The following is a 20,859-nucleotide window of genomic DNA, read 5'->3' as shown; positions in this document are numbered from 1 at the left end:
AGTTATAATGTTGCTGCCTGAATTAATATAATTTTGTTGTATTAGTACATCAGGAATAAGCATGTCGCAGGAAGTTTGTAATGTGCAACCCACGACATCTTCAGCTAGGTGTGGTTTATGCGGAAAGTTTCTGACATTAACCATATCTTGACCTATTTAAGTGTTCTTTGTGCACTTTTCCGATGATGCAGGGGTTTTTTTTTTTGATGATATTGTAAATGTTCCTCTGACCTAGAAAAGAACTTTTATACAACCTCAAACCAACCCACATGCAAAAGCCCACATTACAAACATAACATGGCCTCCATAGTCTGACACTGCCTCCATCATGTCTGAGCGCTTTTCAAACTTGATCCGAAATGTCATCTTTTTTTTTTGTTTGTTTGTTTGTTTCTTTTCTCAAATACACTTTGCTTTAAAGTTGCTAAAGAATCATCTTTGCTGTTTGTCTGAGAGTCCTTGCTGTGTGGTGACCTGAGGCCTCACAGTGTTTGTGACCTACAACACAAGTTCTTTAAACTGCTACAACTGACCGATTTTTGAGATGATGATTTTGAAACAAACATCAGCTCAAAGCGAAAAGAGGATTAAAGAGCTCTTGTTGTCTGGTTCCCCATGAGTGTAACAACTAAATTATGTCATAGCGCTGTATGTTTTGCCATTGTAGTTGTTGCTGTTCATGTTTATATGTGTCTAAAATACAACACATTTTTATTTGTTCAAATTTCATACATACATACATATATATATATATATATATATATATATATATATATATATATATATATATATACACGATACACTTTATTGTCCCTTCCGGGAAATTTGTCTTGGACTCCAAAAGCTGCACAAATAAAACTGCCATGACATAATTACATGACTCATGCATATCAATCAATCAATCAATCAATTTTTTTTATATAGCGCCAAATCACAACAAACAGTTGCCCCAAGGCGCTTTATATTGTAAGGCAAGGCCATACAATAATTATGTAAAACCCCAACGGTCAAAACGACCCCCTGTGAGCAAGCACTTGGCTACAGTGGGAAGGAAAAACTCCCTTTAACAGGAAGAAACCTCCAGCAGAACCAGGCTCAGGGAGGGGCAGTCTTCTGCTGGGACTGGTTGGGGCTGAGGGAGAGAACCGGGAAAAAGACATGCTGTGGAGGGGACCAGAGATCGATCACTAATGATTAAATGCAGAGTGGTGCATACAGAGCAAAAAGAGAAAGAAACAGTGCATCATGGGAACCCCCCAGCAGTCTACGTCTATAGCAGCATAACTAAGGGATGGTTCAGGGTCACCTTATCCAGCCCTAACTATAAGCTTTAGCAAAAAGGAAAGTTTTAAGCCTAATCTTAAAAGTAGAGAGGGTGTCTGTCTCCCTGATCTGAATTGGGAGCTGGTTCCACAGGAGAGGAGCCTGAAAGCTGAAGGCTCTGCCTCCCATTCTACTCTTACAAACCCTAGGAACTACAAGTAAGCCTGCAGTCTGAGAGCGAAGCGCTCTATTGGGGTGATATGGTACTACGAGGTCCCTAAGATAAGATGGGACCTGATTATTCAAAACCTTATAAGTAAGAAGAAGAATTTTAAATTCTATTCTAGAATTAACAGGAAGCCAATGAAGAGAGGCCAATATGGGTGAGATATGCTCTCTCCTTCTAGTCCCCGTCAGTACTCTAGCTGCAGCATTTTGAATTAACTGAAGGCTTTTTAGGGAACTTTTAGGACAACCTGATAATAATGAATTACAATAGTCCAGCCTAGAGGAAATAAATGCATGAATTAGTTTTTCAGCATCACTCTGAGACAAGACCTTTCTGATTTTAGAGATATTGCGTAAATGCAAAAAAGCAGTCCTACATATTTGTTTAATATGCGCTTTGAATGACATATCCTGATCAAAAATGACTCCAAGATTTCTCACAGTATTACTAGAGGTCAGGGTAATGCCATCCAGAGTAAGGATCTGGTTAGACACCATGTTTCTAAGATTTGTGGGGCCAAGTACAATAACTTCAGTTTTATCTGAGTTGAAAGGCAGGAAATTAGAGGTCATCCATGTCTTTATGTCTGTAAGACAATCCTGCAGTTTAGCTAATTGGTGTGTGTCCTCTGGCTTCATGGATAGATAAAGCTGGGTATCATCTGCGTAACAATGAAAATTTAAGCAATACCGTCTAATAATACTGCCTAAGGGAAGCATGTATAAAGTGAATAAAATTGGTCCTAGCACAGAACCTCGTGGAACTCCATAATTAACTTTAGTCTGTGAAGAAGATTCCCCATTTACATGAACAAATTATTATATTATATTATTATATATTATATTATATTATATTATATTACATAACTTAATACACACACCAGTCATACATATTGCACATCCCTAATACACATATCCAAATTGCACATACCCCTATTACACAGCAGTCTCACACAAATAATTCATACATATTGTACATATCCCTAAACACATACCCCTCCTGCACAGCCGTCTCCCACATATGGTTAAGGAAAATACTGACAGTGAATAAATAACACTAAAATAGCAATGCCACCATGTCATTAACGCACAATCCTACTACCTATTCCAGGAACCACTATTTAAGACTCTAACTGACGTGGGCACAAATGAGTTTTTAAAGTGATTAAGTCTGCACTGAGGGACTCTGTATGGCCTACCAGACGGTAGGAGTTCATACTCAGGATAGAGGATGTGGGAAGGATCTGACAAAGCTGGCTGTGCTTGTTTGAGAACAGACTGTTCATACATGGACTGCAGGGAAGAGTTTCCTGTCCTCCCTACAACTTTCATAGCAGTCTTTACCAGACGAGCAAGCTTAGATTTTAACTGGACAGAGAGATTACCGTACCAAAATGACATCCCATACCGGATAATGCTTTCCAAAACAACCTGATAAAACAGAAACAAGATGTTCTGGTCAACCCCAAACACCCTGAGTCTGCACAGAAAATATAACCTCTGCTGTAAACGAGAGCATAAGTTATTGACATGTGTTTCCCAGCTGAACTGGTTATCTAAGTAAATGCCTAAATACCTGTAAAAGCTGACCTGACTGATTTCTTTATCATGGATTACCAGAGGGGTATGATCACCAATAGAACGAGGGTCAATTATCATCTCCTTAGTTTTCTTTACATTTATGGTAAGAAAGTTAGCATCGCACCAGTGGACAAAAGACTGCACCTGCATACACACATTATCTATCTATCTATCTATCTATCTATCTATCTATCTATCTATCTATCTATCTATCTATCTATCTATCTATCTATCTATCTATCTATCTATCTATCTATCTATCTATCTATCTATCTATCTATCTATCTATCTATCTATCTATCTATCTATCTATCTATCTGTCTATCTATATATATATATATATATATATATATAGTTATTTATTTATTTATCTTAAAATGAATAGCTATTCCATTTTAATTATTTTAATTTGTGGTAAATTATTAAAATTAAATAACTTTATCATATATTTGATTAAAAATATGTGTGTCAAAAGGTACCTAATGTCTAATATTTCTAAATAAATGAGAAAATGCATGACCACTTTAACTTTTCACCTTTAAAATAAATTATTTCTTTTAAATGAGTAAAGTACATCATTCGTTTTAGGTGGGCTTCTGTGAATTATAAGAAAATGAAAGTGTATTTAATCAGGTTACATTTTATTTTATTGTGCAGTCATCAATGTCCATCTTTGTGTTTTCATGTACCGGGCAGAACAATAGCGCATGTTTTTAGTTTTGTTCGAATAGGTACAGGGTATTTTAAATGTGATTTTCTGTTGACCCATGGTTGGAGGAAAAAACATCAAACACTACCAAGGTGAAATCCAGATTGATTGTACCTACTAGATTGGCTAGCCGGGATGCCCCTTGGCTGACCTGGTAGGGTATTGGCCTTGTGAGTGAGAAGTCATGTTTGAAGCCCACCAGGAGCCACAAAGATATACCACTTGTGTACAATTACAGTTTTACCAAAAAAAAAAAAAAAAAAAAGATTCTTGGGTGGCTCAGATCATTCTACAGATTGATCTATCTAGATTTCGCATATGAAAGTGAAATGCACTTCCTCCCCCTTCATCTCCTTTTAGGTCACACGCACCAACCGCCCCTCCACACACTCACACAGCTCACGCATGCACACACAGATATACACACACGCAAAGATTTGGTTTTAAATTGTTTTGATGTTCTGATTTAAGCCTAAAGCAGAGTTTACACAAGGTTCTCATGTGTTTGATCATGTCTTAACCTGTCGAGCATGCCTGCATATAATGCTATTTCTGTTCCTGTATTACTCATTCCTTTATATCAGGAGCTGGAAGCAGTTTATCGAGAAATAAGAGACAACTTGGACATGTTTATATGTCCTTCTCCTGTACAAACGACACATCGGAATTGAATCAAACTTGGCACACACATACTTTGTCGTACAGGTGACTGACATAGGTTATTGAGTATAACCCCAATTCCAGTGAAGTTGGGGTGTTGTGTAAAATGTAAATTAAAAACAGAATACAATGATTTGCAAATCCTCTTCAACCTATATTCATTTGAATACACCACAAAGGCAAGCTATTTAATATTCAAACTGATAAACTTTATTGTTTTTGTGCAAATATTTGCTCATTTGAAATAGATGCCTGCAACATGTTTCAAAAAAGTTGGGACAGTGGTATGTGTGTTACATCACCTTTCTTTCTAACAACACTCAATAAGCGTTTGGGAACTGAGGACAGTAATTGTTGAAGCTTTGTAGGTGGAATTCTTTTCCATTCTTGCTTGATGTTCGACTTCAGTTGTTCAACAGTCTGGAGTCTCCATTGTCGTATTTTGCACTTCATAATGTGCCACACATTTTCAATGGGCGACAGGTCTGGACTGCAGGCAGGCCAGTCTAGTACCCGCACTTTTTTAGTACCAAGCCATGCTGTTGTAACACGTGCAGAATGTGGTTTGGCATTGTCTCGCTGAAATAAGCAGGGACGCCCCTGAAAAAGATGTTCCTTGGATGGCAGCATGTGTTGCTTCAAAACCTGGATGTACCTTTCAGCATTGATGGTGCCATCACAATGTGTAAGTTGCCCATGCCATGGGCACTAACACACCCTCATACCATCACAGATGCTGGCTTTTGAACTTTGTGCTGGTAATCATCTGGATGGTCTTTTTCCTCTTTTGTCCGGAGGACACGACGTTCATGATTTCCAAAAACAATTTGAAATGTGGACTCATCAGACCACAGGGCACTTTTCCACTTTGCGTCTGTCCATTTCAAATGAGCTCGGGCTCAGAGAAGGCGACAGCATTTCTGGATGTTGATGATGTATGGCTTTCGCTTTGCATGGTAGAGTTTTAACTTGCACTTGAAGATGTAGCGACGAACTGTGTTAACGGACAATGGTTTTCTGAAGTGTTCTTGAGCCCACGTGGTAAGATCCTTTACACAATGATGTTGGTTTTTAATGCAGTGCCGCCTGAGGGATCGAAGGTCACAGGCATTCAATGTTGGTTTTCAGCCTTGCCGCTTACGTGTAGAAAGTTCTCCAGATTCTCTCAATCTTCTAATCATATTATGGACTATAGATGATGGAATCCCTAAATTCCTTGCAATTGAACATTGAGAAACACTGTTCTTAAACTGTTGGACTATTTTTTCACATAGTTGTTCACAAAGTGATGATCCTCACCCCAACTTTGCTTGTGAACAGCTGAGCCTTTTGGGGATGCTCCTTTTATACCCAATCATGACACTCACCTGTTTCCAATTAACCTGTTCACCTGTGGAATGTTCCAAACAGGTGTTCTTTGAGCATTCATCAACTTTTGCACAAAACAAAAAAGTCTATCAGTTTGAACATTAAATATCTTGTCTTCCTGGTGTATTCAATTGAATATAGGTTGAAAAGGATTTGCAATCATTTTTTTCTGTTTTTATTTGCATTTCACACAACGTCCCAACTTCATTGGAATTGGGGTTGTACTTGGTGGTGGCCAAGTGGTTAATGCGCTTGGTTTCAGTTCAGAAGGTTCCGGGTTCAAATCCCACCCCTGCCACATTTCTCCATGTAATGTGGAGTTGCGTCAGGAAGGGCATCCGGCGTAAAACTTGTGCCAATTCAACATGCAGATCCACCTTGGATTTGCTGTGGCGACCCCAAGTGCAAACAAGGGAGCAGCCGAAGGGACTTACTTTACTTTAATCGTAGTAGTAGTAGTAGTAGTTGTATCTAAGGGGAGAGACATTTTTGTGCTGCAGAACTGAGCCAAACATAGCACACATATAGTTTGATATACAGGGACTGACGTAGGCTATTGAGCACTTTATAGTCCTGTCACACCTTGACCATTTAGCCTGCGTATGCCGACCATATTAAAAATGCTGGCATACACTGGCATGCATCTAATAAATTATGCACTTGTCACACCTTGACAAGTTATCCAGCGTATGCTGACAGTCGCGTTTCCACCAAGTGGTTCGGGTAAGTACTGCACGGTGTGGTGTGGGTCAGAAGAGTTAAGGCTGGTTTGGTTTGCATTTCTACCACCAGCAGATCCCTTTTGTTTGGCAGGTGGAACACTTAAATATTGACAAGCATGGCATCCAGCGCAGGTACGCTGTCACGCAGCTCCACACTGAGGCAAAACAGAGTCTTTTAACATAATTTTATTTTACTTTACTTTTGTCTTGGTGGCTCACAGGATTCATTGTCATTGCGTGCAGACTGCTGATGAGTCGACTGATGGTGGTAAATGCTGCCGTGAATGAATGAAGCACTGTGACTCTTTCAACTTTTATGTGCTGGCCACAGTCTGATCGGTCCCCTTGTATGGTCTGATTGGTCCCCTGTCTGATCAGTCAGACACAGGACCAGTCAGACCAAGACACCAGCATCCTCATGCTAAGAAACGCACCTAGAGCAGAAAAAGAGGGACTTGCTTTTAATGTGACGTTCCTGGCCATGACAAGGAACTAAAGTATTTTCAGACGTTGTTTTCCAAAATCAGGACTCTTTATGTGGATAGGTTTTTGGCCAGGTTGTGATGATGAATCTGATTGAAACAAACAGGTAAGATCAGAGTTTATGTTTACTTTATGTGAATGTTTGAAACAGTGTGTTTACATGAGGACTGCAGCTTTCAGCCAATCAATGGACAGCATTAATGGACGTATTTTGAGTTATGAGTAAATTACAAGAAACAGGTGTCAGCAATGACTAAACGTTTGTCCCGCATGTGCAGGACGTATGAGTCATATGTTGGCATACATCAAACATTTTAAGCATGCCCAAAAGTACTCAGCTTATTACGACGTATATCAGTGTGCTTAAACATTCTTCAACATGCTCTTAAACATAAAATACTTGCCCATAACTTATTAGATGTACACCCGTGTATGCCCAATGTTTTTAATACGGTTGGCATATAGTGGCTAAATCATTATGGTGTGGCAGGGGTGTTAGTAGTCGTAGTAGTACAGTATTTTGTTGCACCACCTCTGGCTTTTATAACAGCTTGCAGTCTCTGAGGCATAGACTTAATGAGTGACAAACAGTACTCTTCATCAATATGGCTCCAACTTTCTCTGATTGCTGTTGCCAGATCAGCTTTGCAGGTTGGAGCCTTGTCATGGACCATTTTCTTCAACTTCCACCAAAGATTTTCAATTGGATTAAGATCCGGACTATTTGCAGGCCATGACATTGACCCTATGTGTCTTTTAGCAAGGAATGTTTTCGCAGTTTTTGCTCTATGGCAAGATGCATTATCATCTTAAAAAATGATTTCATCATCCCCAAACATCCTTTCAATTGATGGGATAAGAAAATTGTCCAAAATATCAACGTAAACTTGTGCATTTATTGATGATGTAATGACAGCCATCTCCCCAGTGCCTTTACCTGACATGCAGCCCCATATCATCAATGACTGTGGAAATTTACATGTTCTCTTCAGGCAGTCATCTTTATAAATCTCATTGGAACAGCACCAAACAAAAGTTCCAGCATCATCACCTTGCCCAATGCAGATTTGAGATTCATCACTGAATATGACTTTCATCCAGTCATCCACAGTCCACGATTGCTTTTCCTTAGCCCATTGTAACCTTGTTTTTTCTGTTTAGGTGTTAATGATGGCTTTTGTTTAGCTTTTCTGTATGTAAATCCCATTTCCTTTAGGCGGTTTCTTACAGTTCGGTCACAGACGTTGACTCCAGTTTCCTCCCATTCGTTCCACATTTGTTTTGTTGTGCATTTTCGATTTTTGAGACATATTGCTTTAAGTTTTCTGTGTTGACGCTTTGATGTCTTCCTTGGTCTACCAGTATGTTTGCCTTTAACAACCTTCCCATGTTGTTTGTATTTGGTCCAGAGTTTAGACACAGCTGACTGTGAACAACCAACATCTTTTGCAACACTGCGTGATGATTTACCCTCTTTTAAGAGTTTGATAATCCTCACCTTTGTTTCAATTGACATCTCTCGTGTTGGAGCCATGATTCATGTCAGTCCACTTGGTGCAACAGCTCTCCAAGGTGTGATCACTCCTTTTTAGATGCAGACTAACAAGCAGATCTGATTTGATGCAGGTGTTAGTTTTGGGGATGAAAATTTACAGGGTGATTCCATAATTTATTCCTCAGAATTGAGTGAGTCTATAGTTTTTTCTCTCTGCTTGGTCTAAAAAAGTAACCGTTACTGACTGCCACAATTATTTTTCCTGATTTCTTATAGTGTTTCTTAAAGACAGAAAGTTGCCATTTGAAATGACTTTAGTTTTGTGTCATGTCTGTGATCTGCTTTTTTTCTACAGAATTAAACAACTGAATGAACATCCTCCGAGGCCGGTGATTCCATAATTATTGCCAGGGGTTGTAATTTATTTGCAAGAATCCCCCGCAAAGTCCCTCTGTTAAATAAAGAAGAGGTTACAATTTGCCAAAGAACACATCAACTGGCCTAAAGAGAAATGGAAGAATATTTTGTGGACTGATGAGAGTAAAATTGTTCTTTTTGGGTCCAAGGGCCGCAGACAGTTTGTGAGACGACCCCCAAAGTCTGAATTCAAGCCACAGTTCACAGTGAAGACAGTGAAGCATGGTGGTGCAAGCATCATGATATGGGCATGTTTTTCCTACTATGGTGTTGGGCCTATATATCGCATACCAGGTATCATGGATCAGTTTGGATATGTCAAAATGCTTGAAGAGGTCATGTTGCCTTATGCTGAAGAGGACATGCCCTTGAAATGGGTGTTTCAACAAGACAATGACCCCAAGCACACTAGTAAATGAGCAAAATCTTGGTTCCAAACCAACAAAATTAATGCCTCGCAGATGTGAAGAAATCATGAAAAACTGTGGTTATACAACTAAATACTAGTTTAGTGATTCACAGGATTGCTAAAAAAGCAGTTTGAACATAATAGTTTTGAGTTTGTAGCGTCAACAGCAGATGCTACTATTATTGTGAACACCCCCTTTTCTACTTTTTTTTTTACTAATAGCCCAATTTCATAGCCTTAAGAGTGTGCATATCATGAATGCTTGGTCTTGTTGGATTTGTGAGAATCTACTGAATCTACTGGTACCTTGTTTCCCATGTAACAATAAGAAATATACTCAAAACCTGGATTAATCTTTTTAGTCCCATAGCACTACTAGTATTCTGAATACTACTGTATCTGCCTTAAAACAGCCTAAAAGATAATACTATCTATAAATTCACAACCCCTATAAAAATAATATTAAAAATGTAATTATAAATGTGGAAACAAGTGTGAATGCTAAAGTGTCAAGTAAGAAGATCCTAGATGTGTCTTCTTCCTTATTAAGTACAGTGGTGGATGCTGGAATGAATGAGAGCTTAAGGTGGTTAATCGTACAACAACAACTGGATATTGTGGTACACTTTCTCTTTGGAGGATCCTTGGGTACTGCTGGAATGACTTTGTGTCAAACAAACGGCTAAGATTATCACTCACATTGTGATGGACCATCACCTGGAAGGAGTGGTGGCCAAGTGGTTTGTGTGCTTGGTTTCAGTGCAGAAGGTTCCTGGGTCAAACTCCACCCCTGCCACATTTCTCCATGCAATGTGGGGTTGTGTCAGAAAGGGCATTCGGTGTAGAACTTGTGCCAGTTCAATATGCAGGCCCTTCTTGGATCTGCTGTGGTGACCCTGAGTGAAAACAAAGGAGCAGCTGAAGGGGCTTACCTTTTTTGTGATGGACCATCACCTTTCAAAAGTAACCATAAGTGAATGCCTCTACAAGTTCTTATTTATTATTTTAGAGATGTGGGAATAGACTGGTTGTCTGCCTGGATGGTTGCCACGCCAGGACTCAAGGCGGTTCCGAGGTGTTATGGATGTGGTGAAGAGCAGCACCAGAGCATGCTACCAGACCAGATTTTACTTGACTTGACTCTAAAAGTTCAACCCTTTCATCACATACAGATGAAGTCATTAACACCAGGAAGTCATTAAAAACCTGGCTCTTAGTTTTGATCTAGCACAATTGCAAACCCAAACACGGATTCTTTATTCACCTTCTCAAGTGCTACAATCAGGATATTCATTGATTCTGCGAAGATCACAGCATCGTCCATGAAGTCAAGGTCAGTAAATCTTTCCTTGCCAGCAAAAGCACTTAAGTTGCTGGTTTCCTCAACTTTACCCAACATCCAGTCCATAAAAGCACTGAACAATTTAGGAGCCAGAACACACCCCTGATAAACACTAGTTTTCACTGGGGAAAAACCTCAGAGAGTCTGCCTATACGCTCCATACAGTACTCACAGTATCTGTGTTCCATGTGTACTCACAGAGCTGGAATGTGGTCGATGGTTGACGTTTTGGGTCTGAAGCCAGACTCTTCTGGTTGCTGAGCATCAAGTTGTTGGTCACTTTATTTCAGTATGTAGGGATGATACTTGTCTTCCAGACTGAAAGAAAGATGGGCTGCAATGACAGGAGAACATCTCTACCCACCTGGAGGAACTTAGAGGAACTGTAGATCCCTGGAGTGTCCCCTGCCCTCAGCTGTTTCACTGCCTTAGCAATTTCACTGACATTTGGTGGTTCACAGCTGAACAAATAAAAAAATATAAAACTTTTATGGTAAATATTGTGTTTGTATGCTCACAGATTATGTGAAAAAAAAAAAAATAGAGTACAGGTTTCTAGCTCAGTTTGTTCAGTTACATCAGCCATTGTCATTGGCTGATGCCGAGACCCTGATTCATGCTTTTGTTTCTTCCAGATTGGATTATTGTAATGTCTTATTTTCAGGGTTGCCGCAGTCCAGTATCAGGAGTCTCCAACTGGTTCAGAATGCTGCTGCCAGACGTTTGACACGAGCAGAAAGTTTGACCACATTACACCTGTTCTGGCATCCCTTCATTGGCTACCTGTCTCTGTGAGATCAGACTTTAAGGTTCTATTATTAGCCTATAAAGTTGTTCATGGACTGGCACCGACGTACTTAGCTTAAACTCTGTGTACCGTCCCGGGATTTTGCGCTCACACGATGCAGGACTGTTTGTGTTGTTGTTGGTATGTGTCGACGCGGGTGGAGGAGCGGACCTGCGTCAGACAGCACCCAGCGCTAAAAATAACCAGAAAGCGGTTCCAACAACAGAAACAATTTATTTTTCACCTGTGCATAATAATGTGTACAAAACTGAAAGAACGTCCTTCTGGTGGAGTGACTGTTGGCACGCTCTTAAGCGCCCAAAAGGATAGAAGCCCGGCGTTCCTGGACCCACTACCACCAGACAAACACCCCCCAGGTGGACACGACAAGCTGACTCTCTGTGAAGCAAGAAGAGGTGAGGTAAGTCAGCAGTTACAACAATATCTTTCAAAAGACACACGCTATCAGCAACACATTCAGGTCTGTATCTTTTTAACTTTATGCAAATGAGCAGCTTCTCACAACAGGTGGAGGATCACTTATCCTGCACGCCACAGCAGTGAGAAGCAAGCTGCACAATTCTCATCACAATTCAAGTATACTGTGTAACAAAACACCAAGTTACTATCAACAATTAATCAAACACTTAATTACCTTTAACGTGTGCTGACAGCATGTGTCCTCACCCTTCCTTGCTTCACGGGCTCGATGTGTCAAACCCAGGCGCGGTCCTCAGCGTCTCACAAACGAACATCACAAGGTCGAGTTCCCGGCAGTTCTGCTTGAATCACACATGCCTTAAATGCAGAACGCCATCCAATTATCTGCTTCAGCTGAAAGTCTTTAAGGTTGCATGTGAGCACCAGTCACAGGTGCTACACATGATGTTGATGAGGGTGAGGATTCTTCAGCCAGCACCTTCTCCACAGACAAATCAGTTCTCATGCCACCTGAAGAGCAAAGAAAAGAAAAGAACACCAAAACATCCAGCCACACCCCCCAACACACAACAGTTGTTTGTGCTACGGTTAATACAGTGTGTTGTATTTTATTCTTTTTAATTCTTTTTAAATTTTATTCTTTTAATTTTTTTGCTCTTTTTTTAATTGTGTTTTTAATTTGTGTTTTTTATCTCATTTTAAATTGTTTTTGAACTGTTTTGTGTGAAGCGCCTTGGGCAATGTTGTTGTGATTTTGGCACTTTTATAAACTGAATAAATTGAAATTGAAAATCACACTCACCAAATTTGCGATAATGTGAATCCCTGATATATTTTTTTTTCATGATGACCTATGAACTACTTTTAGAGAAACTGATGAAAATCCGTTAAATTGTTGTATCTTGGAATGATAAAGAAAGATTTAAAAAGAAAAAATCATGGATCCATCCCTTTATCCAGATCCAGTTCAAAAATTAATGGCTTCTATCTGGGGTCATGCTCCACCCCTTCACCAAATTTGAGGAAAATCAATTCAGTATTTTTATGGATTCCTGCTGACAGCCAAGCAGCACTGAAAACATAACCTCCTTGATCGGGGTAATAAACTTATCGATGAAGGTTTAAAAAAAACTATCAGTTGGTGGATGTAATAATGGTTTATGCACCCTTTGAGTGCCTTTCAACTTCAGAGAATTATTCTCTAAACTTGAAGGTGTTATGTTATGTATTATTATTATTATTATTATTATTATTAAAAGCCTTAGCAGTGAGGACAGGTAAATTCCTTTTCCTGACAGCTCTGAATGCTCTGAATGTTGTTAATGTTTTATTATTTCCTCTACAAACCACTATATGGTAAAGGAGCTACAATCAGACGAAATTTTTAATGAGCTAAAATATATGATATGATACGATACGATATGGTACGGTACGATACTGTACGGTACGGTACAGTAAGGTACGGAACGATACGATACGGTATGATATGATACAATACGATACGGTATGATACGATACGATAAGATACAATACGATACAATACGATACGGTATGATACGATACGATAAGATACAATACGATACGATAGATACGATACGGTACGATACGATACTTCTTCTTCCCAGGGTGAAAAAGAAGTCAGCAGGTCAAAGAGCTTTTTCTCATTGTGCACCCACCCTGTGAAATGAGTCTTTAGACAAGATTTAAAAGTCTCCACAGTATCCGACTGCCGTATGTGTGCCGGGAGATCGTTCCACAGAGCTGGGGCACGGTAGGAGAAAGCTCTGTGACTGGCAGACTTTTTATTCACCCTGGGAACACATAAAAGTCCTGCACCCTGAGAACGCAGGGCCCGAGCTAGTACATAGGGGCTTACCATGTCAACCAGATAGGGAGGTGCAAGTCCATGAATAATCTTATAAACTAATAAAGTACCTTAAAATCCGATCTTGCAGTGACTGGAAGCCAGTGTCGGGATGCTAAAGTTTTGCAGCTTTTTATTAAATCCATCCAACATGCTTCACAATAGGCTGACATGACTTCAGTAATAAAGGGGATAAATTCCAGCAGTCCATTGTGTTTGCATACCCGCCTCTTCATTTTGTAAATTCACTGGGGAAAGTGAGGGGAGTTTTTTTCTGTTGTTGCCGTACACTTGTGATGCGGGAAAGGAAAGCCCGTGTGTCTCTTTTATGAGTGGAAGTTTCCTGTTTCTCTGAGGAATATATAAAGCTGCTGTGATTAGCAGCGGCTCAGTAAAACCCGTCAAACTCCACTTGAGGACAGTCTAGTCGACAGCTGCCAATACAGAGGAAGAAATGGTGCAAATCAAAGGTCTAATCCTGCTCCTCACCATCTGTCTGTCAGATGTATGCACATCTGCAGGTATGTCCACACCTCAACATCTTTAATTAACTATTTAGACAAATGTCGCTGTCTGTCTTTGGTGTTATTTGTCATATCTGATCAGGCTGTCCTTTGATTCACAGCTTATCACAGTCACGGATGTTGTCGACAATACACCAGAGGCAAAATACCGCTGAATAATATCAAAGGATATTCAGTCCAGACTGTTAAAGAGATGTGTCCAATCAATGCCATCATGTGAGTGTCAATCACATTATGTTCAGCTGCTCTATAAATATGATAAGTTCAAATCAATCACACAACTCCTTATTTCTACAGTTTCCACACAAAAAGAGGCAAAGTGTGCACCAATCCTGCTTTTGACTGGGTGATGGACTATGTCAACCACTTAAGGTGAGCATTAAAAAAAAAAAAGTTAACCTGTTAATGTCAAAGATGTTCATAAGTGTAACAAAACAATAATTAAATGATTTATCGTTGCAGGAAAAAAGCAGAAATTGTTCACATCAAGACCTCGCAGGCTTAATGCGGTTAATGTGAGGAATGCAACAAAGCTTCACGTCTTCTTTTTTTTTCCTTTTGCTGTGCAATAAGTGTCGGCTCAGTTGTAAGAGCAGTGTACAATGTGAATGAATCTATTTTTGATAAACGTTTGTGCATGTAAGATGCTGTATTTGTATCATTTGTAAAGGTAGCAACATTAAATTTTGTTGGGGAAAAAAAATCAGAATTTGTTCAATTTGTGTGTGATGTTGTGGTATTTCACTCTTAAGTGGGTGTGACACTTTTCACATGCACTGCCAGCATTTATTTACTTCCTTGTTTGACCAGCTCTGGAGGTTTGCGTGCGGCAGTGAGAGACAACGTGGTAAGAGCAATGTGACATCAGCACAAAGAAGTTATGGGTGTTGTTTTTGCAGAAGTATTTCAATGCAAGCAGACGTGTTATTAACATTGACGTTAAATAAACTCCCATTCATATAATTATTCTAACCTAAATCCTAAAATATTTTATTCCTGCACAATTTCATCACGAGGACTTTTAAAATCAGTGCACAAACATATTGTGCAGTAGTTCAGTGTAAAATCATTGATATGTTTGAAAACACAGAAGTCTTGACTAGAGTTGAGTTAAACCTGTCAGCCTGTAAAATCACATTCTTAAATGATTCCATTCTAGTGCAGCAGAAAGGCAAAATGATTGTGCATTTTGTGACTAAACCATGAAATTTGACACACATATTCTAAATGAACTATTACTTATTTTCAGATGTGGAGGTATCCTGGAGCTGCCCTCTCATGACTTACAGGGGTCAATAAAGAATTGCACAGGGGTCAAAATTTAAAAATGTTCCAATCATATTGAAAAGTATATCATATTATTTGTCTGATCATAAGAATTCCAAAAAGGTATAGTTTAGACTAACCATGAAACAGCAAAAACAATGACAAAGGTCCATTTCAGTTTGTACAGGGGTCAAAAGATAAAGTTGTTCCAATTTTGGTAAAAAAAAAAAACTGATGCAAATTTTTGGTTCAGTTTGTTAGGGTTAGGTTTACAGTTGCAAAAAGGAATATTTAGAAAATTTAGAATTTCAAACCCTGGGGGGGAATTCAAGGAATCAGATGCTGTGACTAACATTTAGTAGATTTGGGAGTGATTTATAAGAAATCTCATGGATATTAACATAAGAAGGGTCACAAGTAATTTCAAAATCTCACACATGTGCACATGTGCTTCCTCCTGTAGTTAGTCTGTATGATGGCAATGAAGAAAAAGACAATATTCGCTATGGAATTCCCCCCAGATAAATATGTCCTTTTCATTCAAATGAGCTGTAATTTTGCATCATGTTACAAAAATAAACCCTTGGATTTTGAAAAAACTAAATTGTGTCAGAAAGGCCCTATACAGTGAGGAAAATAAGTATTTGAACACCCTGTGATTTTGCAAGTTCTCCCACTTAGAAATCATGGAGGGGTCTGAAATTTTCATCTTAGGTGCATGTCCACTGTGAGAGACATAATCTAAAAGAAAAATTCCGGAAATCACAATGTTTCTTTGCATGTTACTACTGCAAATACGTATTTGAACACCTGTGAAAATCAATGTTAATATTTGATACAGTAGCCTTTGTTTGCAATTACAGAGGTCAAACGTTTCCTGTAGTTTTTTACCAGGTTTGCACACACTGCAGCAGGGATTTTGGTCCACTTCTCCATTTGGGGTTTTCACGTATCCCATAATCCCTTGCGTGCCAGAGAGTCATTGCAATCAAAACAACATAGAGAATCCATACGATGACAACTGTATAAATGAATATTATACTACAAAAATGTCATTTTTTTATGCTTTTCATCACATTAATAAGAGACTGCTGCATGATACCCTGAAAACTTGCTAAAACAATTATAACAAAAAATCTGTGTCTACTACATTTAATCTGCGTGGAATTTAATAAGCGCAAATCGAATTTCAGACATATTATATATATTAGTCTGAAACAAAGAGGACAAACAGTGTTGTAAAGAACAATAATCAAGACGTTAAAGAGCAAACATCACTTTCCCCCAGAATGACCTGATCAGGAAGCGAGCGTAGCAGCTCCCATTGAAAATAACGGAGAGACAACCTGTGATTCTCGCATGTTTACATAAAACAAATGCAATAACATCGTCTAAAAAACAAGAGAATATATTCATGAAAGTTTTAGGCACAATATAAAAATATTTTTATGTTGCGATGTTAATTGTGTTGTCCGTGTGCAGCGGTTAGATCAGAGTGTCTCAATGCAGTTCTCAATGTTACTGAGATCTCACAGCGCAGCGACCTCTCTGAGGTTTTGTGGGATTTGAAACCTGAAAAGCCTCAATACAGATCTTCTCCAAATCTTTCAAGTTTAGAGTTTCAGCTTCCTCCAAAGATTTTCTATTGAGTTCAGGTCTGGAGACTGGCCAGGCCACTCCAGGACCTTGAAATGCTTCTGACGGAGCCCCTCCTTAGTTGCCCTGGCTGTGTGTTTGGGGTCATTGTCATGCTGAAAGACCCAGCCATGACCCATCTTCAATGCTCTTACTGAGGGAAGGAGGTTGTTTGCCAAAATCTCGCAAAACATGACCCCATCCATCCTCCCTTCAATACGGTGCAGTCGTCCTGTCCCCTTTGCAGAAGAACACCCCCAGAGTATGATGTTTCCACCCCCATGCTTCACAGTTGGGATGGTTTTCTTGGGGTTGTTCTCATCCTGTAAACATGGTGAGTGGAGTTGATTCCAAAAAGCACTATTCTGGTCTCATCTGACCACATGACCTTCTCCCATGCCTCCTCTGGATCATCCAGATGGTCACTGGTGAACTTCAAACGGGCCTGGACATGTGCTGGCTTGAGCAGGGGGACCTTGCTGCCCTGCAGGATTTTAAACCATGACAGCATCATCCATCTATCCATCCATACATTTTCTTCCGCTTTATCCGGAGTCGTGTCGCGGGGGCAGCAGTTCAAGCAAAGCCGCCCAGACCTCCCGATCCACACACACCTCCCCCAGCTCCTCCGGGGGAACCCCAAGGCATTCCCAAGCCAGCCGAGAGATGTAGTCCCTCCAGCGTCTCCTGGGTCTTCCCCGGGGCCTCCTCCCAGTGAGGCGTCCAGGGGGCATCCAGAAAAGATGCCCGAGCCACCTCAACTGACTCCTTTCGATGTGGAGGAGCAGCGGCTCGACTCCGAGCTCCTCCCGAGTGACTGAGCTCCTCACCCTATCTCTAAGGCAGCGCCCAGCCACCCTGTGGAGGAAACTCATCTCGGCCGCTTGTACTCACGATCTCGTTCTTTCGGTCATGAGCCAAATCTCATGACCATAGGTGAGGATCGGAACGTAGATCGATCGGTAAATCGAGAGCTTTGCCCCCTTACTCAGCTCTCTCTTCACCACAACGGTCCGATACAGCGACTGCATCACTGCAGATGCTGCACCGATCCGTCTATCGATCCCACGCTCCATCCGTCCCTCACTCGTGAACAAGACCCCGAGATACTTAAACTCCTGCACTTGAGGCTAGGACACTCCACCAACCTGAAGAGGGCAAAGCACCTTTTTCCGGTCGAGAACCATGGCCTCGGATTTGGAGGTGCTGATTTTCATCCCGGACGCTTCACACTCGGCTGCAAACCGCCCCAGTGCACGCTGAAGATCCTGATTTGATGAAGCCAACAGAACCACATCATCTGCAAACAGCAGAGACAAGATTCTGTGGTTCCCAAACCAGACCCCCTCTACACCCTGGCTGCGCCTAGAAATTCTGTCCATAAAAATAATGAACAGAACCGGTGACAAAGGGCAGCCCTGGTGGAGGCCAACGTGCACTGGAAACAGGTTTGACTTACTACCGACAATGCGAACCAAGCTCCTGCTGCGGTCATACAGGGACCGGATAGCCCTTAACAAAGGACCCCGGACCCCGTACTTCCGGAGCACTCCCCACAGGGTGCCCCGAGGGACACGGTTGAACGCCTTCTCCAGATCCACAAAACACATGTGGACTGGTTGGGCAAACTCCCATGAACCCTCGAGCACCCGATGGAGCGTGTAGAGCTGGTCCAGTGGGCCGCGACCAGGACGAAAACCACACTGCTTCTCCTGAATCCGAGGTTCGACCATCGGTCGAATTCTCCTCTCCAGTACTCTGGAATAGACCTTACCGGGGAGGCTGAGGAGTGTGTGACAGCATCATGTGTTACTAATATAATATTTGTGACTGTGGTCCCAGCTCTATTCAGGTCATTGACCAGGTCCTCCTGTGTAGTTCTGAGCTTTCTCAGAATCATCCTTACCCCACAAAGTGAGATCTTGCATGGAATCCCAGACCGAGGGAGATTGACAGTCATCTTGTGTTTCTTCCACTTTCTAATAAATAATCATAACAGTTGTTGTCTTCTACCAAGCTGCCTGCCTGTTGTCCTGTAGTCCATCCCAGCCTTGTGCAGGTCTACAGTTTTGTCCCTGGTGTCTTTAGACAGCTCTTTGGTCTTGGCTATGGTGGACAGGTTGGAATGTGATTGATTGAGTGTGTGAACAGGTGTCTCTTATACAGATAACAAGTTCAAACAGGTGCAATTAAAACAGATAAAGAGTGCAGAATAAGAGGGCTTCTTAAAGAAAAATTAACAGGTCTGTGAGAGACAGAATTCTTGCTGGTTGGTAGGTGTTTAAAAACTTATTTGCAGCAGTAACATACAAATAAATGATTAAAAAATCATACATTGTGATTTCCGGATTTTTTTTTTTTTTTAGATTATGTTTCTCACAGTGGACATGCACCTAAGATGAAAATTACAGACCCCTCCATGATTTCTAAGTGGGAGAACATGCAAAACCGTAGGGTGTTCAAATACTTATTTTCCTAACTGTATATCCTGGACAAACCCTCTGTGATTTCACCCACGGGTTTTTGGAAGAATAGATTTGAAACTTAAATAGTGCAGCTCTGGTTGTTACTCTCTTGGCAGTGCTTACTCTGCCGAAGTCTCGGCCAACCCATAACGTGTAAAGAGGTGAAGCATGGGCAAGACACCCCTATCTCAATTATCTAACAAGCTAAAGCTAACAGGAGACCTTGCAAAACTGCAGGGTGTTCAAATACTTATTTTCCTCACTGTAGCTTTAAGTCTCATGTATCTCATATTTGGGGCTCTATCTTCCATCAAAGCAAACAAAGCAGCACACAGTGCAATGTAATTGTCTTTGCTCATGCACAACTGATGCACTAGTTATGTGCATGTGTGCATCAATTGATGTGTTTGTCTAAAAATGAGGTGTAGCCAGAGGCAGCGCTGGTGCGTTAATATCAGGAAGCACTGAGCAGAAAGCGACTGCACTGAAAACCTGGTTGAACGCAGAGGTTTTAGCGACACTTACGTCAGCAGGTTCACAACACGTACACTCAGCTTGTACACACAGGCATTCACATTAGCAAAGCAAACTACAACAAAATTTAATTTAAAACAGATTTAACAATGAAATAAAAGTAAAAACTACTGAACAAATACCCCGTTATTGTACCATATTTTTATAGTAGGACTGGCTACTGTTAATAGGAGCACCAAGGACTGTGTGCACGTGGAGCTGCTACCACTCATAGAATAATTTCCTTATCAGACCACCTCTCATTTCTGAGTTCACCATCTAAATAGCAATGAGCCAAGGTGCTGGCTTACTTTTGTCTAAAAGGGAATGACAGATGACAACTTCATGCACAAAACACATTCAGGATTAATTAAGTGACTTACGCATAAATTCCACCTCTTTGCATCCTGAGCATGTTGTGTAAATAGTAAAGTGGAGTTGGACATACCCAAAATATACTTGGGTGATTCTTTAACTATGGGCACTATTGGCCTTGTAAATGTAATTTCCACCACACCATTGCCTTACAATATAAAGCGCCTTGGGGCAACTGTTTGTTGTGCTTTGGCGCTATATACATGTGCTCTGATGTCACTGTTTATCTCCATAGAAACTACCCAAACAATCTTTCATACAAACTGTTTAAAGGGACATTACAGTGTTGTGGTGGAAATTACGGCAATAGTG

At 40.5% G+C, this 20,859-nt stretch overlaps 1 protein-coding gene across 1 annotated transcript; it reads left to right on the top strand.

Moving 5' to 3' along the window:
* The first annotated feature begins 14,168 nt into the window (after positions 1 to 14,168).
* On the top strand, positions 14,169 to 14,990 carry ccl20a.3 (chemokine (C-C motif) ligand 20a, duplicate 3). The gene is made up of 4 exons (XM_034183181.1): positions 14,169 to 14,290; positions 14,395 to 14,509; positions 14,591 to 14,665; positions 14,756 to 14,990. Exons 1-4 carry the CDS (start codon positions 14,224 to 14,226, stop codon positions 14,796 to 14,798), a joined length of 300 nt encoding a protein of 99 aa, XP_034039072.1. The 5' UTR covers positions 14,169 to 14,223; the 3' UTR covers positions 14,799 to 14,990.
* Positions 14,991 to 20,859: the final 5,869 nt, after the last annotated feature.

This window comes from Thalassophryne amazonica, chromosome 12, assembly GCF_902500255.1.
Source record: "Thalassophryne amazonica chromosome 12, fThaAma1.1, whole genome shotgun sequence".
In the NCBI taxonomy this organism is placed as follows: domain Eukaryota; kingdom Metazoa; phylum Chordata; class Actinopteri; order Batrachoidiformes; family Batrachoididae; genus Thalassophryne; species Thalassophryne amazonica.
The sequence above is the reverse complement of the archived record's forward strand: the minus strand, read 5'-3'. Positions and strand labels throughout refer to the sequence as shown.